The following is a 22850-nucleotide window of genomic DNA, read 5'->3' on the forward strand; positions in this document are numbered from 1 at the left end:
TTCAGGAAAACTAGAGTGAATGGTTTTTGAGTTGGTTAATTGATTAACTGATTGCTCCAGCTCTATTCTTCTGCATAAATGTTGGTCTAAATAAATCCAGTAAGTCAGAGTATATTCATGGAAATCTCATCATGTCACAAAAAGTGTCCGTGTGAAACACAACAGTGGAACCGATGTTTAACAGCAGAGAAATTAAAGCAATGAAGCTTTGATTCAGGAAAACTGTATTCAAATCATTTTTGTAATCAATCCCAGTCGATTAATAGAGTAACTGATTCAGCTCTAATCCTCATGTGACTGGTCTGTCCTCAGTGGGGGAGTCGACAAGTGGACAAAAGCTTCCAATACATTAAAAGCAAATCCATTCACTCCTGGGGGGGGGGGGGGGGGGGGGCTGCACCTTCCTCACACACAAGCCTTTAAGGTTAAATGGGCTTATTTAGAATTGAAGACAAACTGAAGTGAACATTGTGCCTTACTGATAATGAAAGCCTGAATTCACTGTTAATTTATCGCTCTGAGCAATGACTTGAACTCAGTGGTGGGTTCATAAATATATGCAATTTAATTTGATTTACAGTGACAAGTTAAATCTTTGTTATACATAAATACTCTACAGACTATTAGCTTATTGCAGCTAGCAGAGAAGAGTTTTCAACTGTTGAATTTACAATGTACAGTATGAAATATTCTCCTTTTAAAGGTTTAGGGGCATCTGTTTGTACAAATGGAACATTTACAGTGATAAAAAGGAGGATTATTATAAAAAGTTTTTAATTTTGACTGTCTTATACTGTGCTTTTTTATGCCACAGCCACACTGATGCAGGTATTTTTGCAAAACTACTATTTTTCTACATGATTTGGCCTCTTGTCTACATGTAAGAGTTTTAGCGTTGAAAAACATAGATTTATAAAAACATTTTCTACTCTGGAAAATGATGACATCACACCCCATTTTGCTCATGTCCATTGTTGCTTTGTGTAAATGAATCTGCACCGGAAGCATCCCATCCATGTGTATAGATCCGTGTGTGAGCTGCAGTAGATGGACGTCTGGTTCATCGTCTTTGGGAAACGGATCAGACCAGTGTTATGGACAAATCCACATCATGTAAAAATTCCTTTCTTCCTTTTTTAGTCCAATGGCCCAAAGGGTCCGATGGATTATTGGTATCAGCTGTCGTCTGTCCGTCATCCGTCATCCGTCAGTAAACAATTTTTCAAGAACCTTCTTCTCCGAAACTGTCAGTCAGAATGACTTGATATTTGTTGAACACCTTTGGGGTAAGGTCTACTAAGTTTGTTCAAAGAATTGAGAAATATTGATTTTGAATGTTTTATGAATCTTTTAATTTTTTAAAATCCCCTTTGGTTTATAATGGGACACATTTCAAAGTGTTATGACTTGAAAACAGTTGAAGATATTGATTTAAGTACTATTGGCAATAGATAGAAAGTCACATATGGGCTTTCATTTGGTGCTATGACCTTTGACCTTGAGTGACCTTGAAAGGTCAAACCCAAGGTTCACATTTCTAGAAACTTCTTCTCCAAAACCATGAGCCAGAATCAATTGAAATTCACAGCAGAGGTTCCTTGGGGCAAGGTCTACCGAGTTTGTTCAAAGAATTGAGAAATATTCTTTTTGAATTTTCTATGATTTTTTTTTTAAATTATTATTATTTTAAAAAATCCCCTTTGGTTTATAATGGGAAAAATATTCAAAATGCTGTAACTTGAAACCTGTTGAAGATATTGATATAATTACTACTGGCAATAGATCAGGAGTCACATATGAGTATTCATTTGGTGCCATGACCTTTGACCTTAGGTGACCTTGAAAGGTCACATGAATGTCAATTAATGTCTTTAACTATGCCATTGGTCCTATTTTTCAGTTTTATAGTTGGCTGCATCTTGTGTGTGGACCAGAGTGAATATGCTCAACCTAAAATGGACAAAACAGTCTATGATTCCAATGTGCACTGTAACCAGGTGTCATTAAATACTGTTACCTGTTTTTTGAACTTGTGTTTAACTGCAGAAAATTTTTTATTTTAATGTAATGATTCATTTCATTTGGTCACCTTTCAGTTGTGTCCAATCTGCTTTTATTTATTTATTTATTTATTTTTTACATTGTTTTAATATATATTTAATTGGAATGAAACAATATATTGTGAATATAGCGCCTTAACACATTCAGGGTTTCTACCTGTGTCCCTCCACATAGATTTTCATTGGCATTGGTGATAATAACAACTCCCGTGATTGCGCACTACTTCACAGTGTTACTTAGCAACACAAAATACCTCTGTGCATTTGACTGTCACATCAACTATTAGCTTTGATGAGCAAAAATGCAACTTTACAGTAGATACTTTAAAAACAACTGTATTACAAATATTCTCTTCATCTGCTGCTGTGATGTATTAATAATTCATGAACAACACTAGCTGCTTGTCCTTTACAGTAAATGTGATGCAATGTAAAGAGTAGGCTTTTGGTTTCATGAAAATACAGGTTTAGCAACACTTTGGTGCATTTTAAGGGCAAGAAAACAAATCATTATATCTCCGACGTGCCATAATAAAGGTCAGAACACCCAGGACTGAAAATGCATCACATGAATAATAAGGAACTTTTCCTGGGAGGTGGAAGATGTGTGTAGTTTCTGGTCAAAACAAAAAGTTGTACTGCTTTGGGGAATCTGACATATAAAATAAAAGTGTCCAGTGTGTCCACTTTGGTGAAGCTTTCATCCAGACTGCTGATGTAAGCCTGAGCCTTAATATGAAACCTTGGCTGTTCCACGTCCACAGAAGTCTGCTGGGTTAAGGACGTCACTCATCTGCCCCCACCTACATCAACTAAAAATGCAGTCACACGTTGTCCTGTGTTTGTGACCCAACAGTTCACTACAAGAGCTCACAAAAGATTCCTGTCAAAATGAGGAAAGACTCAAGTAGATTCACTCACCCCGATCTGTGTCGTACAAGAAAACGAACTTGTTCCAGTCGTAGTGGTCCAGCAGCGACAGCAGCGCCCCCCGGATGGACGGCCGGAGCTGCAGGGTGAACTGGCTCTCGCCCTCGGTGGGGAAGCTGGGCGTGATGAGGGAGATGTGCAGGGCGCTGCAGAAGGACGTCAGCGTGTGCACGGAGCGCTTGTCATAGAGGCCGAAGATGGCGAAGACACCGCGGGAGTACTGGGAGCAAACTGGAGAGAAGAAGCACAAAGAGCAGGTGAGGATATAGAATAGAACAGAACAGAACAGAACAGAACAGAATAGAATAGAATAGAACAGAACAGAACAGAACAGAACAGAACAGAATAGAATAGAATAGAATAGAATAGAATAGAATAGAATAGAATAGAATAGAACAGAATAGCCTTTAGTATTACCTCCACCAGGAGGTATTGTGATCACTTTGCTTTGTGTGTTTGTTTGTTTGTTAGCAACTTTACGGGAAAACTATTCCAACCATCTTTACCAAACGGTACCCACAGATAGGCCTAGGCCCTGGGACCAACCCATTAAATTTTGGACCAAGTAGGCCAAAGTTCAAGGTCACAGTAAGGTCACAAAAAGTACAATTTTCCCGTCTCTCATCATTGACCAATTTTCCAGAATTCATAAAAAAAATTCAAAACAACTCTGATTGGCCTCCAATTTGATCCACCCGTAGCTTATAACAATATCTTGTATCTGGCACAAAATTGTCCACATCCACTGTGGAATGTGGACTCTGGGGACATTTCCATTTATCATTGAAAATCCCATTTACCACACATTTTTCATTATTAACTCCACAAATATTGATTGGAATTTAATATAATTTGACAGACACATGACTGGTACCAAGCTTCAACTTTTTCTGCTGTATGGAACAACCTTGAAACTGTTTCATTTAAAAAGAAATAGTCGATCCACACACGCACACCATTCGAGGTGCTTGGCGGAGGTTTGCGTTCTCTGAACACTTGTTGTCATTGTGCTACTCCAGTCAGTGCAACAATATTAATAAAACGCCAGTACTACAGTAATAAGAATAGAGAGAGCATAAAATTGCAAAAACTAAAAATAAGATAAGAAAAATAGAATAGAAATTTTACAGTTTTACATAGTAACATAAGAATAGAGCTAAGTAGAATAAAAAACAAAACAAAAATGGACAAAATGTGAATAGACACAAATTTACAGTATTAACAGTATGTGACAGTATGTATGTCTATGAACAATAATAACAATATTAACAGTATGTATATCTATGAATGGTGCATCTACATTTTGATAAATATTGAGTAAATATTGCATTTTTATTGCAGAACAGAAGATTATTGCACAATTTATAGCACATAATTTCACATTTGTAGGATTATTGCACATTATAGGAAGTGATTCTGAGGATTCATTGATGGAAGTGGTTGAACAGAAGGAAAACACTAGAGCTGTTACTTTTTGCAGTTTACTGTGGTGGTAAGAAACTGTCTCTGAATCTATTCTTTTCTCTAGCCTCCTCTGGTGCATTTTAGGATGAATGCAAAAACATCTTATGGTTCCGTTAGCTTCGACAGCTGCTCGTGGCCCCTGAGGACCGACAAACTTTACCCCATGAAGGACGGTTCAAATCATTGTCTTTGTGCAGATGGACTGTATCAAGGGTCTCGGTTTTACTAAAATCAGATCTCTGAAGAAAAGTAACATTCCATGTTTTTTCAAGGGTATCATGGAAAAGCATCTGTTTTAACCCCCTCGCCAGTGCTGTTTAAAACCTCAAAATAATTAAATAATTCATAACATTTAGATGTCTTTTAAATAATCTACCAAATGTTCATTTTTATGTGTTCTGTTGAAAGCGTTTTAAATTAAAAGAAAAAAAAAAAGAACAGTAATTTTAGCTTTATGTCTGCATTATCTTCCTGTTAATGCTGTAGCATAGTTAATATCAGCACAGTATTTAACACCAGAGTCAGTATCAGATGAACATTTAACAGATTGTTACACAGTACAAAACAAAACTGCAGATTTGTGGACACTGTAAAATAATAAAAGATAAAAGAAAAGTAGGTAAATTAGCCTAGCATTGCTAACACTGGAACACAACTCAAATCATCAGAGCGTGTACTTCTCAAAAGATGTGACAGTATTAGATGTGTAAGGTTCAGTCTACAAACAGAATCATCAAATGTCGGAACCTGAAAATAATATAAATATTTGTGTGAAAAGGAAGAAATGTAGGCTAACTGAGCATTAGCTCAGGTGTTAGCTAATGTGAGTCCCAGCACCGACTGCAACAAACATATAAAATGTAACTTGTCTTCAGATGAACCCTGCTATTCTGTTTTTGGGGATCTGTTATTCATCAGCCAAGCATCCACCTGAATACACACACTAACTATATGTTAAGGCTGTCAGTTTTTTTATAATTTCTTTTCTTTTTTTTTTTATCTTTTACAAAGCACTTTCCCTATGATAGTTTTATTACATGAGCAAAACCATTTAACCACAAATAAGCGCAAATCTTGAGATTGGATATAAATGTTAGAGTCCCTGCTGAAGTCACGTGTTTCATGTTTTCACTTCGCTTCAAACACTGATTAGAGACAGTCGTCATATTTAACTAATGCACCTCAACAACCAATAAAGTGACCCCCCCCCCCATCCCCTACTGTTTTGAATGACAATTGACTGCCGAGTAACGTGGTGCAAAAATCACCACAGCAATGAACGCTTAGTCCTGTGACTGGAGACAAAATAACCAACCATTATCCTGCTGATTACCACTTTAAATCCTTTCAGGAGAAGCGCAGAATGCAGTAAACAGAGATCAAAACCAAAGCAAGTCCTTTCTTCTGACGCTTTCATCTCAAAGCTGTTCTCTTCCCTCCTTTAAACAGCAACAACAGTACCAACATTTCCAGCGGCACATTGAATCATTCCCCTCGCTGTTGTTGTTGTGTACGGTTCTATTCTCCAGGACGGATTCACCCATTAACAAAACACGCAGTGTTCAAGCAGCGCTGCCTCGTAACATCAAAACAGCAGAAACGGAACCTGCATATTTTGTGTTTTATTGGTCAGACTGTGAATTCAAAGAAAACTTTGCATTTGCATAAAGTCTACACTAAACCGAGCAGCACGAGCACACACGCTTGAGGATCTCCTCATTATAGAAAGGTCCGGCTGTTGACAAGAACCATACTGTAATTACACACACATACACACACACACACACACACACACACACACACCTACACGCACACATACATAAACACACACACATACATACACAGAACAACAGAGTGAATATAATGAGCATCTTCTCCCGGAGAATCCGAATGAACTGCAAAACTGCAGGATAAACTCCTTCAGTTCCCGTTGTTAAAGGAAGGGTTGGGGCAGTAAACAGGACGGATGCAGACTGAGTATGGGAGTGTGTGTGTTCTGATCTGCCTGCAGCTCAGAGACAAACAACACTCCAGTCAGAGAAGCACAGAGCGCAGACATGTTTCTGCTGTTGTACATGCAATTAAAGTACACAGAGGTGGCAGAAGTCCAGCCTATCAGCAGATACAAGGAGCCACGACTGGAACCAAAGCAGGGTTTGGAACGATCACTGCCGACATTCACTTCTTGTCATATCTTTCACTATTAACCTGTTGAGACTCAGCAATGGACTCATGTCCTCTGTAGGAGACAAACATTTCACTGCTTTACTTAAAAGAACAAGACAATAAAACAAAAAAAACAAATAAAAATGCTGTCAACTGCAAAGGACATTCCATACAGATGGTGGATTCACCTACCAGCGCCCCCCGTCTGTATGTGACAGAACTGCTCCTACGGGTAATTTTCAAACCCCGGTCTCCTGCATTGTAGACCACAGCGTTACTTACTGATCTATCCATCCGCATGTACCTTGTGGTGCAAATCTATGTGTCCCAAGCCTCTCCTATCTCTTGTACTATGGGGGGGGGGGGTCTACTGCACAGGCACCATTTATGATGAGAGTCTATATCAGGGCTCTCAAACTCATGTTCTTTCAGGAGCCACATTCAGCCCGATTTGATCTGAAGTGGGCCGGATCAGTAAAATACTAGCATAATAACCTATAGTAAATAATGACAACTTCAATTTTTTTGTCTTTGTTATTAAATTATGAAAATACTTACTTTTATAAACTATCCAAACAAAAAAGATGTGAATAACCTGAAAAAACTGAAATTTCTTAAGAAAAATAAGTGCAATTTTAACAATGCTATGCCTCAACTTATCATTTCTCCATGTGCATTATGGATCAGATCTACAAAGACACTAAACACTGAGGAACAGGCAGAAAAGAGTTTAAATTGTGCTTAATTTTCTTTAGACCTTTCAGGTTGTTCATATTTGTTCAGGGTTATTCATGTTTTATTGTTAAAAGGATAGTTTGTAAATGTAAATATTTTCATAATTTAATGTTATTTTTTGCACTAAAACAAAGACAAAAATTTGAAGCTGTCATTATTTATAGCAGGGGTGCCAAACTCATTTTCTTCTAGGGGCCACATTCAGCCCAATTTAATCTGAAGTAGGCCGGACCAGTACAATACTAGATTAACAGCCAATAAATAATGACAAATACAAATTGTTTTAGTGCAAAAAATAACATTCAATTATGCCAATATTTACATTCACAAACTATCCACACAAAAAGGATGTGAATAACCTGAAAAATAAAACTTGTTAAGAAATGTAACTACAATTTTATCAATATTATGCCTCAACTTATCATTTAGAGGCTACATGTGCATTACAGACCAGATCTACAAAGGCACAAAACATTTAGCAACAGGCAAAATATTGTTAAAATTGCTCTTAATTTTCTTTAGACATTTCCGGTTGTTCATATTTGTTCAGGTTATTCAAATTTTATTGTTAAAGGATAATTTGTTAACGTACACATTTTCATAATTTAATGTTTTTTGCACTAAATCAAAGAGAAAAAACAGGTGTTGTCATTATTTATAGGTTATTATGATATTATTTTTGAGTTTGATGCCCTAACTTGCACTTTGCAAATTCATCCCACGGGCCGGATTGGAAACTTTGGCGGGCTGGTTTTGGCCCCCGGGCCGCATGTTTGACACCTGTGAATCATAGGCATCATGTAAGATAATTTTTTCACATCAAACTGAGAAGAAAATTTGGAGTCATTATTTTTTGTAGGTTATTATGCTGTTATTATTATTTGGCTGTAGATCATATCGGTCTGTATGTGGAACCTGAACTAAAATGAGTTCCACATGCATTTTGCAAATACATCCCATGGGCTGCATTGGAACCTTTGGCAGGCTGCATTTGGCCCCCGGGCTACATGTTTAAGACCCCTGGTCTATATGATAAAGAGAGTTAAATCTAAACTAGACTAAAGTCTAATCATGAAGAGACAACTGTCTATTCAGCAGCATTTAGGTCTGTATCATAAACCAACGTTCAGCCACAGAAGGTATAAATGTATTATTATGTAGATGGAACTATAGAACTGCATGGACTGATATGAAATATATTTGAACACAGACAGTGACTGAATGAATAACTTAATAAAACATAGGCCTAGACCTGGACTGGATCCTGATGGTTCTAATTTTAAATTATTTGGAATGTAATAGAATTCAATGCCATAACTGAGTCCAACCTTATTAAACTGGTCACATTAGTGAGGTTCAATTTGGATTCATTTTATTAGTGTATGATTATAATAATAAAAAATACAGTTTTATGGGCTTTGAAGCATTTACAATGTTAATTTTGCTTTGCTTCACCCCCTTGAACCCCAGCCAAACAAGAAAAGCACTCGGAGAGCACAGACCTCCACCAAGACAGATCTGCCCCCCCCCCCGATCACCACCAAAATTTAATCATTTCTTCCTTGTGCCAGTATCAACATTTCCTGAAAATTTTATGAAAATCCATCCATAACTTTTAGAGTTATCTTGCTAACAATCAAACAAACAAATATGCACGCAAACACACAAAGCAAAGTGATCACCATACCTCCTGGCGGAGGTAATAATGAAGGAAATGTTGCAGTACCACTGGGAACCATAGGGGGCAGTGTTGGAAGAGAATAATTTCCAGAAATGGCAGAAACTTTTCAAAAAGCGACTGTGTGAATTAATGAAAAATTACAAACAAATTTATGACAACTAACCCTTCTCAATACCAAAATAGGTCATAACTCCTCTGTCATCAACATGTTTGTAATTATTCCAACGCACTGGAAACATGGAAGTATGAAGGCAGTGATGCTTGACAGCGTTTGAAATGGTCGTATGTACAATGAGCATAAATGAGCCTTTAAACATCATCAAGCCTCATTGTCTTTACACCTCCATTTGTCCATCACAGTGACACATGTCAAACCTACATAGTTACATTTGCTTTGGGCTTTGATCGGCCACAGTTGTATTCACACTGAGTAATTTATAAAAACATGTTGAGGCTGACATTGCACTAAAATACAGCAGGTCAAATATGCATACTATTGTAGAAAAATATAAATAAATAAATAAATAAATAAATAAATAACCTTCTAAAGACACCACAGCTTCTTCCCAATCCCCATCCAATAACTACCACTGATTTCATGTGTGCATGTGTGTCCATGTTGGACGGCTGAAGGCTCTCCCTGGAGGACAGAGTGTCCGCTCAACCAAGAAAGCAGTCCAGAGGTTGGAAAATCCACACACAGTCCACTGATGTCCCCTCGAGGCTGAGATGACGCACACACATACATGCACACACAAACACACTATCCTGAGCCCCTATGGACACACACACTCTCTATATTATTACATTGTTATGTAGAGCTGCAGATATTGATTATTTTTTTTTAGAATTCATTCATTTATTGATTATTTTCTTCAATTTGAATTTTCTATATTGTGAAATACACGTCTGAAAATGACAAACCACTTGTCATTTATTTCAGAACCAGCTGAAACAACAACCACAAAAAGTAAGTAAAAGGATATAGAAAAAAATATCTATATCGAAATAACAACAATAACCATAGTATAAAAGTATATATGCAAATATCTATAGATATAAAAAACAACAAGCCAGTCCAATGACATCTATAAACAATCAGTCAGGTCAGTCTTCAAACAAGTTCACATTCATATTTGTAATGTTTGTTAAAGCTTCAAAGTTTAAAGGAGTCAGTGATGGTTCCAATGGAGAAAAGTCAACATATAGACATTTTCTGCATTTTTGTCCTCGTCTCTTCTGTTGTGTGTGTTGATCCTGGCATCATGTGTGTCACAATAAGCGTCTGTGTGAAACACAACAGTGGAACCAATGTTTAACAGCAGAGAAATGAAGGAAACAAAGCTTTGATTCAGGAAAACTATAGTGGAATCATTTTTGAGTCGGTTAATCAATGGATCGATTGTTCCAGCTCTATACTTGTGCATAAATGTTGGTCTAAATAAATTCAGTACATCAGAGTATATTCATGGAAAGCTGCTGGACTGCGATCAGAACCTGGGACTGAGTTCATCTGTTATTATTACTACCTGACTTCATTTCACTGAGCTCTAACTCAACTGGAATTTGGACTGAAAAAAATTAAAATAATAAAGTAAAAAATCTGATGTACCAGCAAAACAGCACTAATACTAATGCTAATTTTAATACTAATACTAATAACTGTAATTATTTTTCTGTTTCTACTCCAAAACCTTAAATACTCAATGGACTGATTACCTTAACCTCCTGAGACCCAGGAAATGTCAGCAAAGTGCAAGCTTTTTTTTTTTGTATTAAATAAGTGCCTATATTGGAAACATCATGATGCAACAGTTTTTTCAGATGCAGTTTTTAAAATTTTTTATGGAATGTCCTTTGTGGTGGACAGTTTTCTTTTGGTTTTTTTTTTGTATGAAGTTGTGAAACTCTTGTCCACAAATGTGGACAGAAAACCCATAGCTGGGTCTGAGGAGGATAACATTGCATGTTCATCTCACACTCATGTCATTCAGTCATTAGCAGCAGTGCAGATTTATGTAGCTTTACTTAAGACATTCTGTCATACAAAAAATGTGTAAAGGTTGCTGTTTTACTTTGCAACAATAGAACACCACTTAAAATGCAACCAACCAAACATTATTAATGCATAGTTTAATGTGATTAATGTATATTTGTATACATATATACAGGATACTGTATATCTACTGTATTTAATTTAATTTTATTTTATTTTATTTAACCCTGTAAAGCCAGAACCATTCATCACTAACAGAAAATTCCAGTTCTTTGAAACTGGAGCCTTTACTGGTCCTTCTGAACAAGCCCAATTTTTTTTTTTTTTCAAATAGCAATTTCCACATATGAGTTTTAATTTTGTATCATATTTGAGCCATCGGGTCTCAATGCTCAAATATTATGTTTGAACAAACAAAAACATAATATAACACAAACATGTCTAACAAAATAATAATTTCTTTTCAAAATTGTCAGAGTTCTTCCTCCTTCCTCATTAATGACAGTTTTGTAGTGTCACTGGAAAGGCCTCTGGTGAATGAACTCCTCCCCCTGGTGGATTATCTGTGTACTGCATGTATCTAATTGTACACATCACGTTTTTCAAGAAAAAAAATATCACACTGATCATGTAGAGGGCTTCAAAACTCATGTATCAAATGTGATGCGTTTGGCGTTATAGGGATAATTTAACTCATAAAGACCCAGTGCTACTTTTGTGGCACTTCACAAATTAATATTTTGTCTCTATTTTAACCTTTCTTAAGTGATTTATCACCATTTATTATAGCATTTTCCTCCATATTTGATGTTTTTTTTTTTTTTCAGTTAAAATCACGTATTTTCCTATATTTAATTTACTGATCATGTAGATGTTCATAAAAGCACAGAATAAATTCAAAGGTTCTTATATTAAAACAGAGAAAACTGAAGAAAAAGTTACTTTTTCCAGCAAATCCATCATTAACTGAACATAAACCAAGTGTGTCCATGCACTGTCATTGATCCAACTCCATGGGTTTTACTGGTGAATCAATGTTGTAGAAGATGATGGTGTTTCCACGGTAACTGCGGAGCCTTTGAACGTCCAAATGGGTCATATCTGATGACCATGAAAAGATGAATAACTGTATTTTACACCAATTATTTACATGGATTAATAGGATTAGTGGATCAACATGTATTAAAGAGTTTAGATCAGTAGATGCTTTTGGCCGATGGTTGTTTGGGTCTTCATGGGTTAATTTAATTTAATCAACTATTTATTTATGTACCGCAATATCAGATTCTTCCAGTATATATTCCATGCACATATTTTATACAGTCAACACCTTTTTCCGCAGCGTATCTGCAGACAGAGCAGCATATGTGAGAGGATTCACCACACACCATCATTAGATACAGACAGACACTGTTTATTCTGATTAAATCACACACACACAACACTTGGCTGCAACCAAACGACCCTGTATACTCATTAAATTAGTCTGCAAGTCCAGTTCTCTCCTCGTTTTTGATTAAACTCATTAATCTTGTACTTTATAAAACTAAAATAGCAAAACCCTTCTCCGCTTTCCCACTGCCAAGGCTTTAATTACACTACACTTCAAACAACCTGTCCTTGAAACCTGCATTTCTTTCCTAAATGTATACCATCATTTTGAATCTGTGGACACGGGGCTCAGTTTGTTGGGAAAGTGAGTATTTAAGGAACCACAGTCGACAAAGGTTCAGATGCAGATTTTAGGAGAACTGTGACTACACCCACACAAACCAGTACAGAAACCCTTACAAACAGCTGAAGGACACTCTTATCACTCAAATATAGTCACATCATGTCATGTTCAGGGCAGAAAACAGAACTGAATTCCCAGTACTGATCATGGTGAAACTAAAGATAACCTGGAACAAGATAATAAAAGCTTTTTGCTATTCCCTGATACTTTTACATTCTTATCAGATATAACTTGTAGCAAACAGGACATGTTTTGCATCTTTAAAAATGATAAAGAAAATGACAGTTTAACACTGCCAGTCTGTTTGAACCTAACTAGCTAAAAAAAAAAAAATCCTAAAATAACTCAGACATATCAGCATAACATTGGGAGATCCAGAGGCACCGATCCAATTGGCTGCCTTTCAGAGTGGGCGGGGTCAGAGTTGGTTCAACCGGTCAGTTCCAGGGCTGGTTTGGAGCCCAGTGCCTAACCTTGAACCAGTTCTTTATTTCAGGATCCAAACAACTGACTTTGAGCCAATGAAACTGGTTCCACAGTGGGACCAACACTGATCCACAGAACCTAGAACCCGTCTTATTGGAGAGTAGGGATGTAACGATTACCAGTATAACAATAAACGGCGGTAAAATTGCAGACAGTTAGTATCACCGTTTAAATTCTAATTATCATGATAACCATGTCTGATTACTGCACTTCTAGGGGAAAAAAAAACACCTATGTAAAGATCTGCTTTTATGTCAAATATTTGAGTATAGTTTTAATTTATCACAATTTTGATTATCTATACCTAGTATTTGGAATGAATGTTCACTTTTAAAGTCTTCGAAAAGGTTCGTTAAGCATCTGTGTGTTATCTATGCAAAAGTTGTATACATTTTTCAAATCGGATTTTATATTTTTTGTGTGTTTTTTGTCCTTTTTTGTTTTTATAGTAGGTTAAGGTGAAAAAAAATAATAGGCAGATGAGACAGATGAAGTTGTGCTGAAAAAAAAAGATGCCAAACATGGCTATAGTAAACATTTGTTTATATAGTATATAAAGGCAAAATCAAAAGGACTGAAAAATGGCCAAAATAGACTCAGACCACTAAGGGTTAATATTTGAATGTTTCTGCAACAGAAAGTGCATTGTGCCTATTACTTTATTTTATTCATTCATCATATATATATATATATATATATATATATATATATATATATATATATATATATATATATATATATACAGGGTAGGGAAGCAAAATGTACAATATTTTGAGGCAGGGATTGAAAGACAGTGTATGACCAATTAGTTTATTGAAAGTCATGAGAATTTATTTGCCACAAGAAAATGTCCATAATAGAAAATGTTTTTATTCTATGTGTCCTCCTTCTTTCTCAATAACTGCCTTCACACGCTTCCTGAAACTTGTGCAAGTGTTCCTCAAATATTGGGGTGACAACTTCTCCCATTCTTCTTTAATAGTATCTTCCAGACTTTCTGGTAATAGTTTTGCTCATAGTCATTCTCTTCTTTCCATTATAAACAGTCTTTATGGACACTCCAACTATTTTTGAAATCTCCTTTGGTGTGACGAGTGCATTCAGCAAATCACACACTCTTTGACATTTGCTTTCTTACTCATATGGGCAAAAGTTTCTGAAAAGGTATGGATAATAGTGTTAGGTATGATTATGACATCAATATATGTTTGGTTTCAAAACAACTGACGTAGTGCCTGCTGAGAAGAAACAACTAAATGTTCATTGTAAATTTTGCTTCCCCACCCTGTATATCTATCTATCTATCTATCTATCTATCTATCTATCTATCTATCTATCTATCTATCTATCTATCTATCTATCTATCTATCTATCTATCTATATATATATATATATATATATATATGTATATGTATATATATATATTTATTTATTTATTCATTTATTTATTTATTTATTTTCAAAATACAACTTGGTTAAATTATTTCAGTGTGTGTATTAGTACTTTTTGAACATTTTGAGCACACTTTCAACAACACCATGATAATAATGATAATCGTGATAATTTTGGTCACAATAACCGTGATATGAAATTTTCATATCATTACATCCGTATTGGAGAGTAAGGGCAGTACTGACATGACCAACCAACCAGACTAACACCATGTTTAATTAGAGTGACTGCAAGTAGTTCAAAAGAGCAGTTAGCAGGCACAAACATCTAAAAACGCATGAACCGATGCAGTTCTGTCAATAAACCAACCACAAATTTGAAATTAAATAACCTGATATAAACTTGAAAAGCTATATTCCATAACTTAAAAACTGAAAACTGTAACTCACAGCTACACAACTGTACATCTGTGGCCCTGCTCCTCCTCCTTCTGTCTGTCTATTTTTCCTGGTCTGACTAAAAATAATAATTTTCTACCACAGCTAACCATCTACTTTCTTCACATCTTACTGAGGAAGAAAAATCTACCATTAAACTTTAAGGAAATATGGATGTTTCTAAAACTATACGGACATAAATATTGGGACACATCATGTCTACAGTTCTAAAATTTCCTGTTCATGAGGATTTGACATAGAAACATCAATATTAATAATCAATATGATATTTATGTCAATATAAAACCATATTCTGACATTAGTCATTATTGTTTTGTATCCCAGACCCCTGTTAGAAAAGAAACATCCGGATTCAACGTGTCCACATACATTTGTCCATTTGTGTATGAGTTAGGTCATTATACTCTGAAGATAATGGTATGCATCTGCAATTGTCAGGAAGTGTGGTGAGTTTTCAGGCCTTTCTCTAAGATCACATGTATAAGGAAAAAGGTAGATATATAGATATATAGATCTTAATTTGTCATATCGTTATCCTCATATCATAACTGCCTAACTCATACATAAATGGACAAAAGTATGTGGACACGTTGAATCTAGGTGTTTCTTTTCTAACAGGGGTCTGGGATACAAAACAATAATGACTAATGTCAGAATATAATTTTATATTGGGATAAATATCATATTGATTATTAATATTGATGTTTCTGTGTCAAATCCTCATGAACAGGACATCTGACAGCTGCAGACAAGATGTGTCCCAATATTTATGTCCATATAGTTTAGAAACATCAATATTTCCCTAAAGTTTGATGGGAGATTTTTCTTCCTCAGTGAAATGTGAAGACAGTAGATGCTTAGATGTGGTAGAAAAATATTATTTACAGTCAGAGCATGAAAAATATTTTGGAAATATAGAGGAAGAACATTCAAAATCATAGTCAAACTGACCAATGCAATGATATCTATCCCAATATAAAACTATATTCTGACATTAGTCATTACTGTTTTGTATCCCAGACTCCTGTTAGAAAAGAAACACCTAGATTCAACGTGTCCACATACTTTTGTCCATTTGTGTATGAGTTAGGTCATTATGCTCTGAGGATAACAGTATGCGTCTGCGATTGTAAAGGAGGGTGGTGAGTTTTCAGGCCTTTCTCTAGGATCACATGTATATGGAAAAAGGTCTCTGTAGGCCAGAGGGATCCATGTGACCCACATTTGCCCCTTTGCCCAAATGGCAGCTCAGCATTGTTTCAGGAACATTTGTATCAGTCGGCCAATGAAATGTGACATTCACCTGGTAGGATGTAGGCCCAATGAAAACTAATGAGGCACAGTGTTGATGAAGCTGAAGTCATCTGACCAACATGTAATTCAGTTGTAGTCCAGCTTTAGTATTATACTATTACTGCAAATTTGTTATTTGAGAAAAAATATCATGCTGAACAAATATGTGTAAATATCACATGTTTGTTTCCTAAATTCAATACCTTCTGCCATAAACCAAATAACTAAGGACTAATTACTACACAAGAAAATAAACCATTTTCCTGTGTAGTTAAAATGTTTAATACCTATTGATCCACTAATCCTATCAGTACATGTGAATAATTGGTTTAACCTCCTAAGACCCAGGAAATGTCAGCAAAGTACAAGCTTTTTTTGTTTTTTATTAAATAAATGCCTATATTTGAAACATCATGATGCAACAGTTTTTTCAGATGCAGTTTTAAAAATTTGTATGGAATGTCCTTTGTGGTGGACAGTTTTCTTTTCTTTTTTTGTATAAAGTTGTGAAACTCTTGTTCTCAAATGTGGACAGAAAACCCATAGCTGAGTCTGAGGAGGTTAAATACAGTTTGTCATCTTTTCATGGTCAGCAGATATGACCCATTTGGATGTTCAGAGGCTCCTTATGTGGAAACACAGTCATCCTCTATAACATTGATTCATCAGTAAAACCCATGGAGTTTTATTTTCCTGTTTTGATATAATAACCTTCGAATTTACTCAGCTTTAATGAACATATAAAAGATCAGTAAATCAAATATAGGAAAATGCCTGATTTTCTCTGAACAATGCAAAATACAGAGGATTTAATTATAATAAATGGTCATAAATCACTTGGGAAAGAGAACAAACTATTTGGAAGCTGTGGCAAAAATAGTTGTGGGTCTTTAAGGGTTAATGTAAGGAAAACAGAAAGACTGCATGGGAAATACTTTAGATGTTATAGAAGTTTTTTTTATTATTTGTTTCATTTGTTACTTCAACTTGTTTAGATGCAAATCTTCGACACCATGGAATGACATTTGAGCGCCCTCTGCTCATGTACCAGACATTTCTGATGTGTTTTCAGACAGAAAAAACACAGCAGGACCGCTGGTGTGTGAAGAGGCAGCAGAGGCCAACGATAGCGATCCATCAGAGTCAAATCGTATCAAACAGAGTCGGTCTGAGGTCTAGGTCTAGTGATGTGACAGCAGTAGTACTGACAGCGAGTGGGCGGCCGCTAGTGACAGGCCGGCCTCCTGGACTGGTCCATTTAGAACCACACCAGCAATGACCCTGAAACAGCATCCGCTAGGCTCACAGTCCACTGCACAAACAGGTCAGAACACACACACTAACACACTATATGGCACTCACACTGTGATCAATGGACAGACATTGTGCATGTGACACACTAACAGAGCAGCGAAACAGACGCTGGCCTGTCATTTTACATAACCCCTCTGGAATCACCCCACACAGCAGCTTCTTGCAAAAATACATGTGAGTAGCTTTAGTCATAAGAACGTCTTCTTCTGTCTGAATTATCTCATCGTTAATGAGCCGTGAAGCTGAGCTAAGCCACGCTGGGCCGTGCAGAGGTGAGATAAGCTTTCCCAATCTGGCCCTATTGACCAACAGGACTTAAGGCGCCTAAACTGCTTTGTCATCAGGCCTCTGTGTAAATCAGTGGACGCTGTCTAGTGTCAGTGACACACTTTCCCCCTCGGTCCCCCAGGTGTCACCCCCCCACCCCCACCCCACATACACACACACACACACACACAGTGCAGGGCAGTTTGATGCTGACTGCCCCCGACCTCTACCATATCAATACATCAATATCAGCAGTACAGGAAAAAAAAACCTCTGTTATTTACCACCTTGTTTTAGACTGAAACCAAAGTGCTGTTGGTTGTGAGGGAATCTACGCTCAAGTAAAGTCTTTGTCTGAAACGTCATCCAGGCCTGTTTTAAATCTAATTCATTTCAGGGGACACAGTGTCATGGTAATGGATCAATAAAAGTTCAGAATATATTTACTGTGTGTTATTTATAGCTGACTGGATTTGTCCAGCTATAATCACTCAGTATGCATCATCTTTTCAAACCCAGGCTGCAAAACCATAAAAATAAATCTGCCATGTAAAATTCAGATACTGTCTGCAGGATTTAAATTACAAAAAAAAAAAAAAAAAAAAACTTGCAGCAAGTGCACAGAAAGTGCAGTTCCATGGTTACTACAGCTAAAGTAGCATCAACAAGCCAGCAAGACAGAATTAAGCCACCTTTTAGAATAAATATAATATTCTTCAAATACGCTTCGTGTTCAGACAAAAGTCAGTATTTTTAATGGTTTTAAAAACACTACTTTAACAGAGGTTTTGTCATTTTGACTCTGACACTGTGGAATACAAAACACAGCTTGTAGTTTTTCTTCATTAAAAATCACACATATAACCTACAACTGCTTTTGCTGTTATCCAGGTTTTTGGTTTTTTTTTTTTACTCAAAATGAAAAAGTAGAGACACAAAGCAAGACCTTTGGTGTCAGAATTTACATAAAACTATTTTGTGCACAGTATGAAAGGAATATATGACAGCGTTTCTACAAGACAACCTGCATGGCAGACCAAAGAGGCAGTGGCCCTCAGGTCCATGTACCTACTACTAAGGCTGTTTGTGTTTGACTCTTAGCCTGTAGATCACCAGTAAAGACAACGAGCTCCATATGAATCTCTGGATGTATGACAAACCATGAAGGCAACAGTGGTGAGTGATAGTATGTGGTGCAGGTATTTGGCTGATAGCCATTAGCTTACCACTTAGTGGACAAAAGTAGAGACAAAGCAGTACTCAACACAACAGCAAAGATACAAGGATTAAATCAGTGTTTCTCAACCTTGGGGTCGGGACCCCACGTGGGGTCACCTGGAATTCAAATGGGGTCACCTGAAATTTCTAGCAATTGATTAAAAAAAAACAACAACTTACTAATAAAAAATATATGGTGAGTTGAGTGAGACAATCATAACACATAAAAGACATGACAAACTGTGAAGCTGAAACTGCAGCACTGTGGTTCTGTTTATCTGTCAAATGTTCATTGTGGTCGGTTTCAGATGCTGCAGCTCTTTCATAATTCATAGTTTGAGTTCTTGTTTGTTCAGTATTAATTGTCAGCCTTGTAAATCACAGCTGGACTGACTGTACAAGGAAAATAAACTTCTCACTTTGTGCAGTAATCTACACCTGGATTTACTGCCTCCGTCCATAATGATATACATTATACAACCTAAATGTCGTGTAAAATTAACATTCATTTGCAACATAGTATAGCAAACTATTACATGATCAAAAACAAATGAATTTTGGCAAAAATAAATAAATCTCTCCGTTTTTAACGTCTGGGATCACCAGAAATTTGTGATGTTAAAATGGGGTCAAAAAAGGTTGGGAACCACTGGATCAAAGAGTAAATGTGGCCCGTTTCAAACCTGCAGCAAATCATCTGAAGCTTTAATCACATGCAATGTTTCCAACTCCTCAAAGTATCTATTTCCTGTTCTAAAAGTGACTCAGAGTTGCTAAATGATGTCATCGCCTAATTTACATAATTGTAAATGTTCACGTAATTATAATGAACGATGTAAGACAGAGGAATAACACTGAGTTAGAGACAAAAAGTGAGAATCAAAACAGCCTAAATATGTTTAGACTACAAATGAACTATACTCTTTCAAAGTTTTTCCTATTTTTTATGTCCCATTTCCAACCGTCCTCCTTTATCCTGGCTTGGGGACCGGCTAAAGTGACACAAAAGAGACACTGTGGACCAGTTACTGATGTTAGTTACTTATTTATTGGTTTGTTTGTTTGGCTTTTCTTTTCATTTTCTTCAGTTTGTTTTGTTTTTGAACCTTATGGTCCACTTAGGAGACAACAAGACACAGTAAAACAGGAACATTTACAACCAGAACATTTGTAATTTTCAGTCTACATTAACAAATGAAATGGACCAAAAAGAGACCATAGAGAAAACTGCCACTGTCAGTGGGACTGATTGATATTCAGTGATTTGTCTTAGACCAGGGGTGTCCAAACTTTTTTTCAAGAGGGCCAGATCTGATAATGTGGACATTGCCAGGGGCCAGTGGTCCCTTCGGACATTTTTTAAACAGTAAAAATGACATGTAAATGCGCTGTTCTACAACAATTTTATTGTCATTGTCACAATATCATTTTTTTAAAAATGACAATGTAAACAAATCTGAGCCACTCAGGTGTGAACAAATTAAAAAACAAAAACAAAAAAAAAAAACAGTTCTGCCTTCCTTTCACATCTGGAGTCAGATAACATAGAACAAACTGTATAGAGTATCTTAACTAAAAATCTTAACCCCACATTCATTTTAAACATGACTTATATGAGTAATCATTACTCATATATTACTCAGTAATGTAAAGTCTGTTAACATTTAAGATGAAAACATATGACTCTTACTCTTGTCTTTCACAAAATCATTTAGAAAGTAATATTTTGTGTCACAACTATAAGTACATAACACCAGCAGTTATAGGCAACTAACCTGGCAACTTGGTAGCCTGCCTTGGTGGTGAATTCACTGAACTCCCAGGTTCACATGAAGAGTCACTGTTGTGAGTTTAAAGCAGCTTGAATTTGCTTCACTTTTTCAGAACGCTCACTCCCTGCTAGCTTGTCGTATGTGTTAGCATGTTTTGTCTGCTAGCGTCTCTTTACATTGAATTCCTTAAACAAGGCAACAGTCTGTTGACAAATTAGGCAAACACAATCACCTCGATTTTCAGTGAAAAAAAAATTGTAATTCCCATCTCTCCTGGAAGCGGCGGCCCTCACTGTCAACTTTCGTTTTTTTATTTACAGGTGCCATGGTTAGAAATTAGCGAAAAGGGTTCACGGCAAAGTCACAGAGCCAGATAGAGTTAGAGTGGTGCTGCCACCATGAGGTGAAAGGAGAAACTGCATTTTGAACCTTTTATGATTCATGTACTCGGTTCAACAGTCCAAGCGGGCCATAAATAATACATTCTAAAACCCAAGCTGTGGCCCCCGGGCCGGGCTTTGGACATGCCTGTCTTAGACAAACAACGATACGTGTTTTCACATCAGAGTTTCCAAAAGTCTCCAATAACACCAGAAAAAGGAGATGGATTTGTCACTAGTGGCTTTTTAGATAAAGAGACACAGGGACACAGGAAATTATTCGGTGTCATTTAAAATCCATTTTCAAGGCGGACTTTTCCAGAAAAGCTGGACACGGTGAGGGGAGGTCAGCTAACCTTGACGCTAGCTAACTGGTGGAGTGGACATTCTGTGTCCTCCAGAGAATCTAAACTTATGTGAGGAATCCAACTGGACAGAGGAGACTGTCAGCCTTGGCCTCCATGGACATTAAAAAGGACTTGTTGATGGAACTGAAACCCACAGATCACCTCTATGACAGAGTCAGAGAAGGGTTCAAAGAAAGGAGAATGGATTTATATATGAATAATGAGCATCTCTGGTGAGCAGGATATGATGTCTTTGATTTAAATGTTGTATGTTTGTGTCTGTTATTAGATAAATATTGATTATGAACTGTTCCAGATGATGTCCATGGTCCAGTTGTGGTTGGAGTGCAGAGGTCTGGAGTTGTCTGAACTGGGTTTACAGTTTTAGTCGGAATGGGATTCATCCTCCATACCACTTATGTCTCTCACACACTTGTTATTTTTCGGGGGTTTTTGTGTAGTACTGATGGTTTCTATAACTGTGTGTCATAGTGGTGGTATTAAGAGGCGGATTACGTCCAGTAAGTCCCACTGAAGGACCAGGTACCAAATACATGGACCAACACTTAAATAACTATATGACAGACCAATGTGGCAAAAGTAGTGAGCTACGGTACAGGTAAGTGCTAGTGTAGGTATGTAGGTATTTGGCTGTTAGCCGTTAGCTGTTAGCTTACTGGAAACAAGTAGGAACACGAAGCAAGACGTTAGGTGTCAGGCTTTACATAAAACTGCCTTCTGTGATATGACATATGGAAGTTAGTATCTAAATGTACTTTTATCTGCGTAACACGCCAAACACACCTGGTTCACACCACTCCATTTCAGTGTTAAATATTTTTTGGTTGTTTTCACAGCAAGATGAACACTAACACATTATCCTTAAGTAAGGTGAAAAAGTAAAAGAAAACCCCTCATAATACATACTGAATCAGCAGCCAAGTATCAGGACAGTATGAAATGATAACGTCCCAGCCCTAGAGTCTGGTGCACTTCTTGGTTTGGCATGGAGACATTAACCCTTTATCAGGTAAGTGACTTTATATTACAAGACAGTGACAGCAACAGTTCCAGTGAGGACAGTGAGTCAGCAATCTCAAGTCCAATGTGGTCTCCAGGGTCTGTAAGGTCCACCTCTGCATGAACAGTGAGTGG

The 22850-nt window shown here is 36.7% G+C and overlaps 1 protein-coding gene across 1 annotated transcript in view; it reads right to left on the reverse strand.

Moving 5' to 3' along the window:
* The window catches only part of LOC115433213 (glutamate receptor 4-like), a 343230-nt gene that overhangs the window by 194236 nt on the left and 126144 nt on the right, over positions 1–22850 (reverse strand). Inside the window, exon 3 of the mRNA XM_030154500.1 lies at positions 2982–3221. Within this exon, the coding sequence (XP_030010360.1) occupies positions 2982–3221 (240 nt within the window). The remainder of the gene's footprint in view (positions 1–2981; positions 3222–22850) is intronic.

The sequence above is a fragment of the Sphaeramia orbicularis genome, chromosome 14, assembly GCF_902148855.1.
Source record: "Sphaeramia orbicularis chromosome 14, fSphaOr1.1, whole genome shotgun sequence".
NCBI classification, from domain to species: domain Eukaryota; kingdom Metazoa; phylum Chordata; class Actinopteri; order Kurtiformes; family Apogonidae; genus Sphaeramia; species Sphaeramia orbicularis.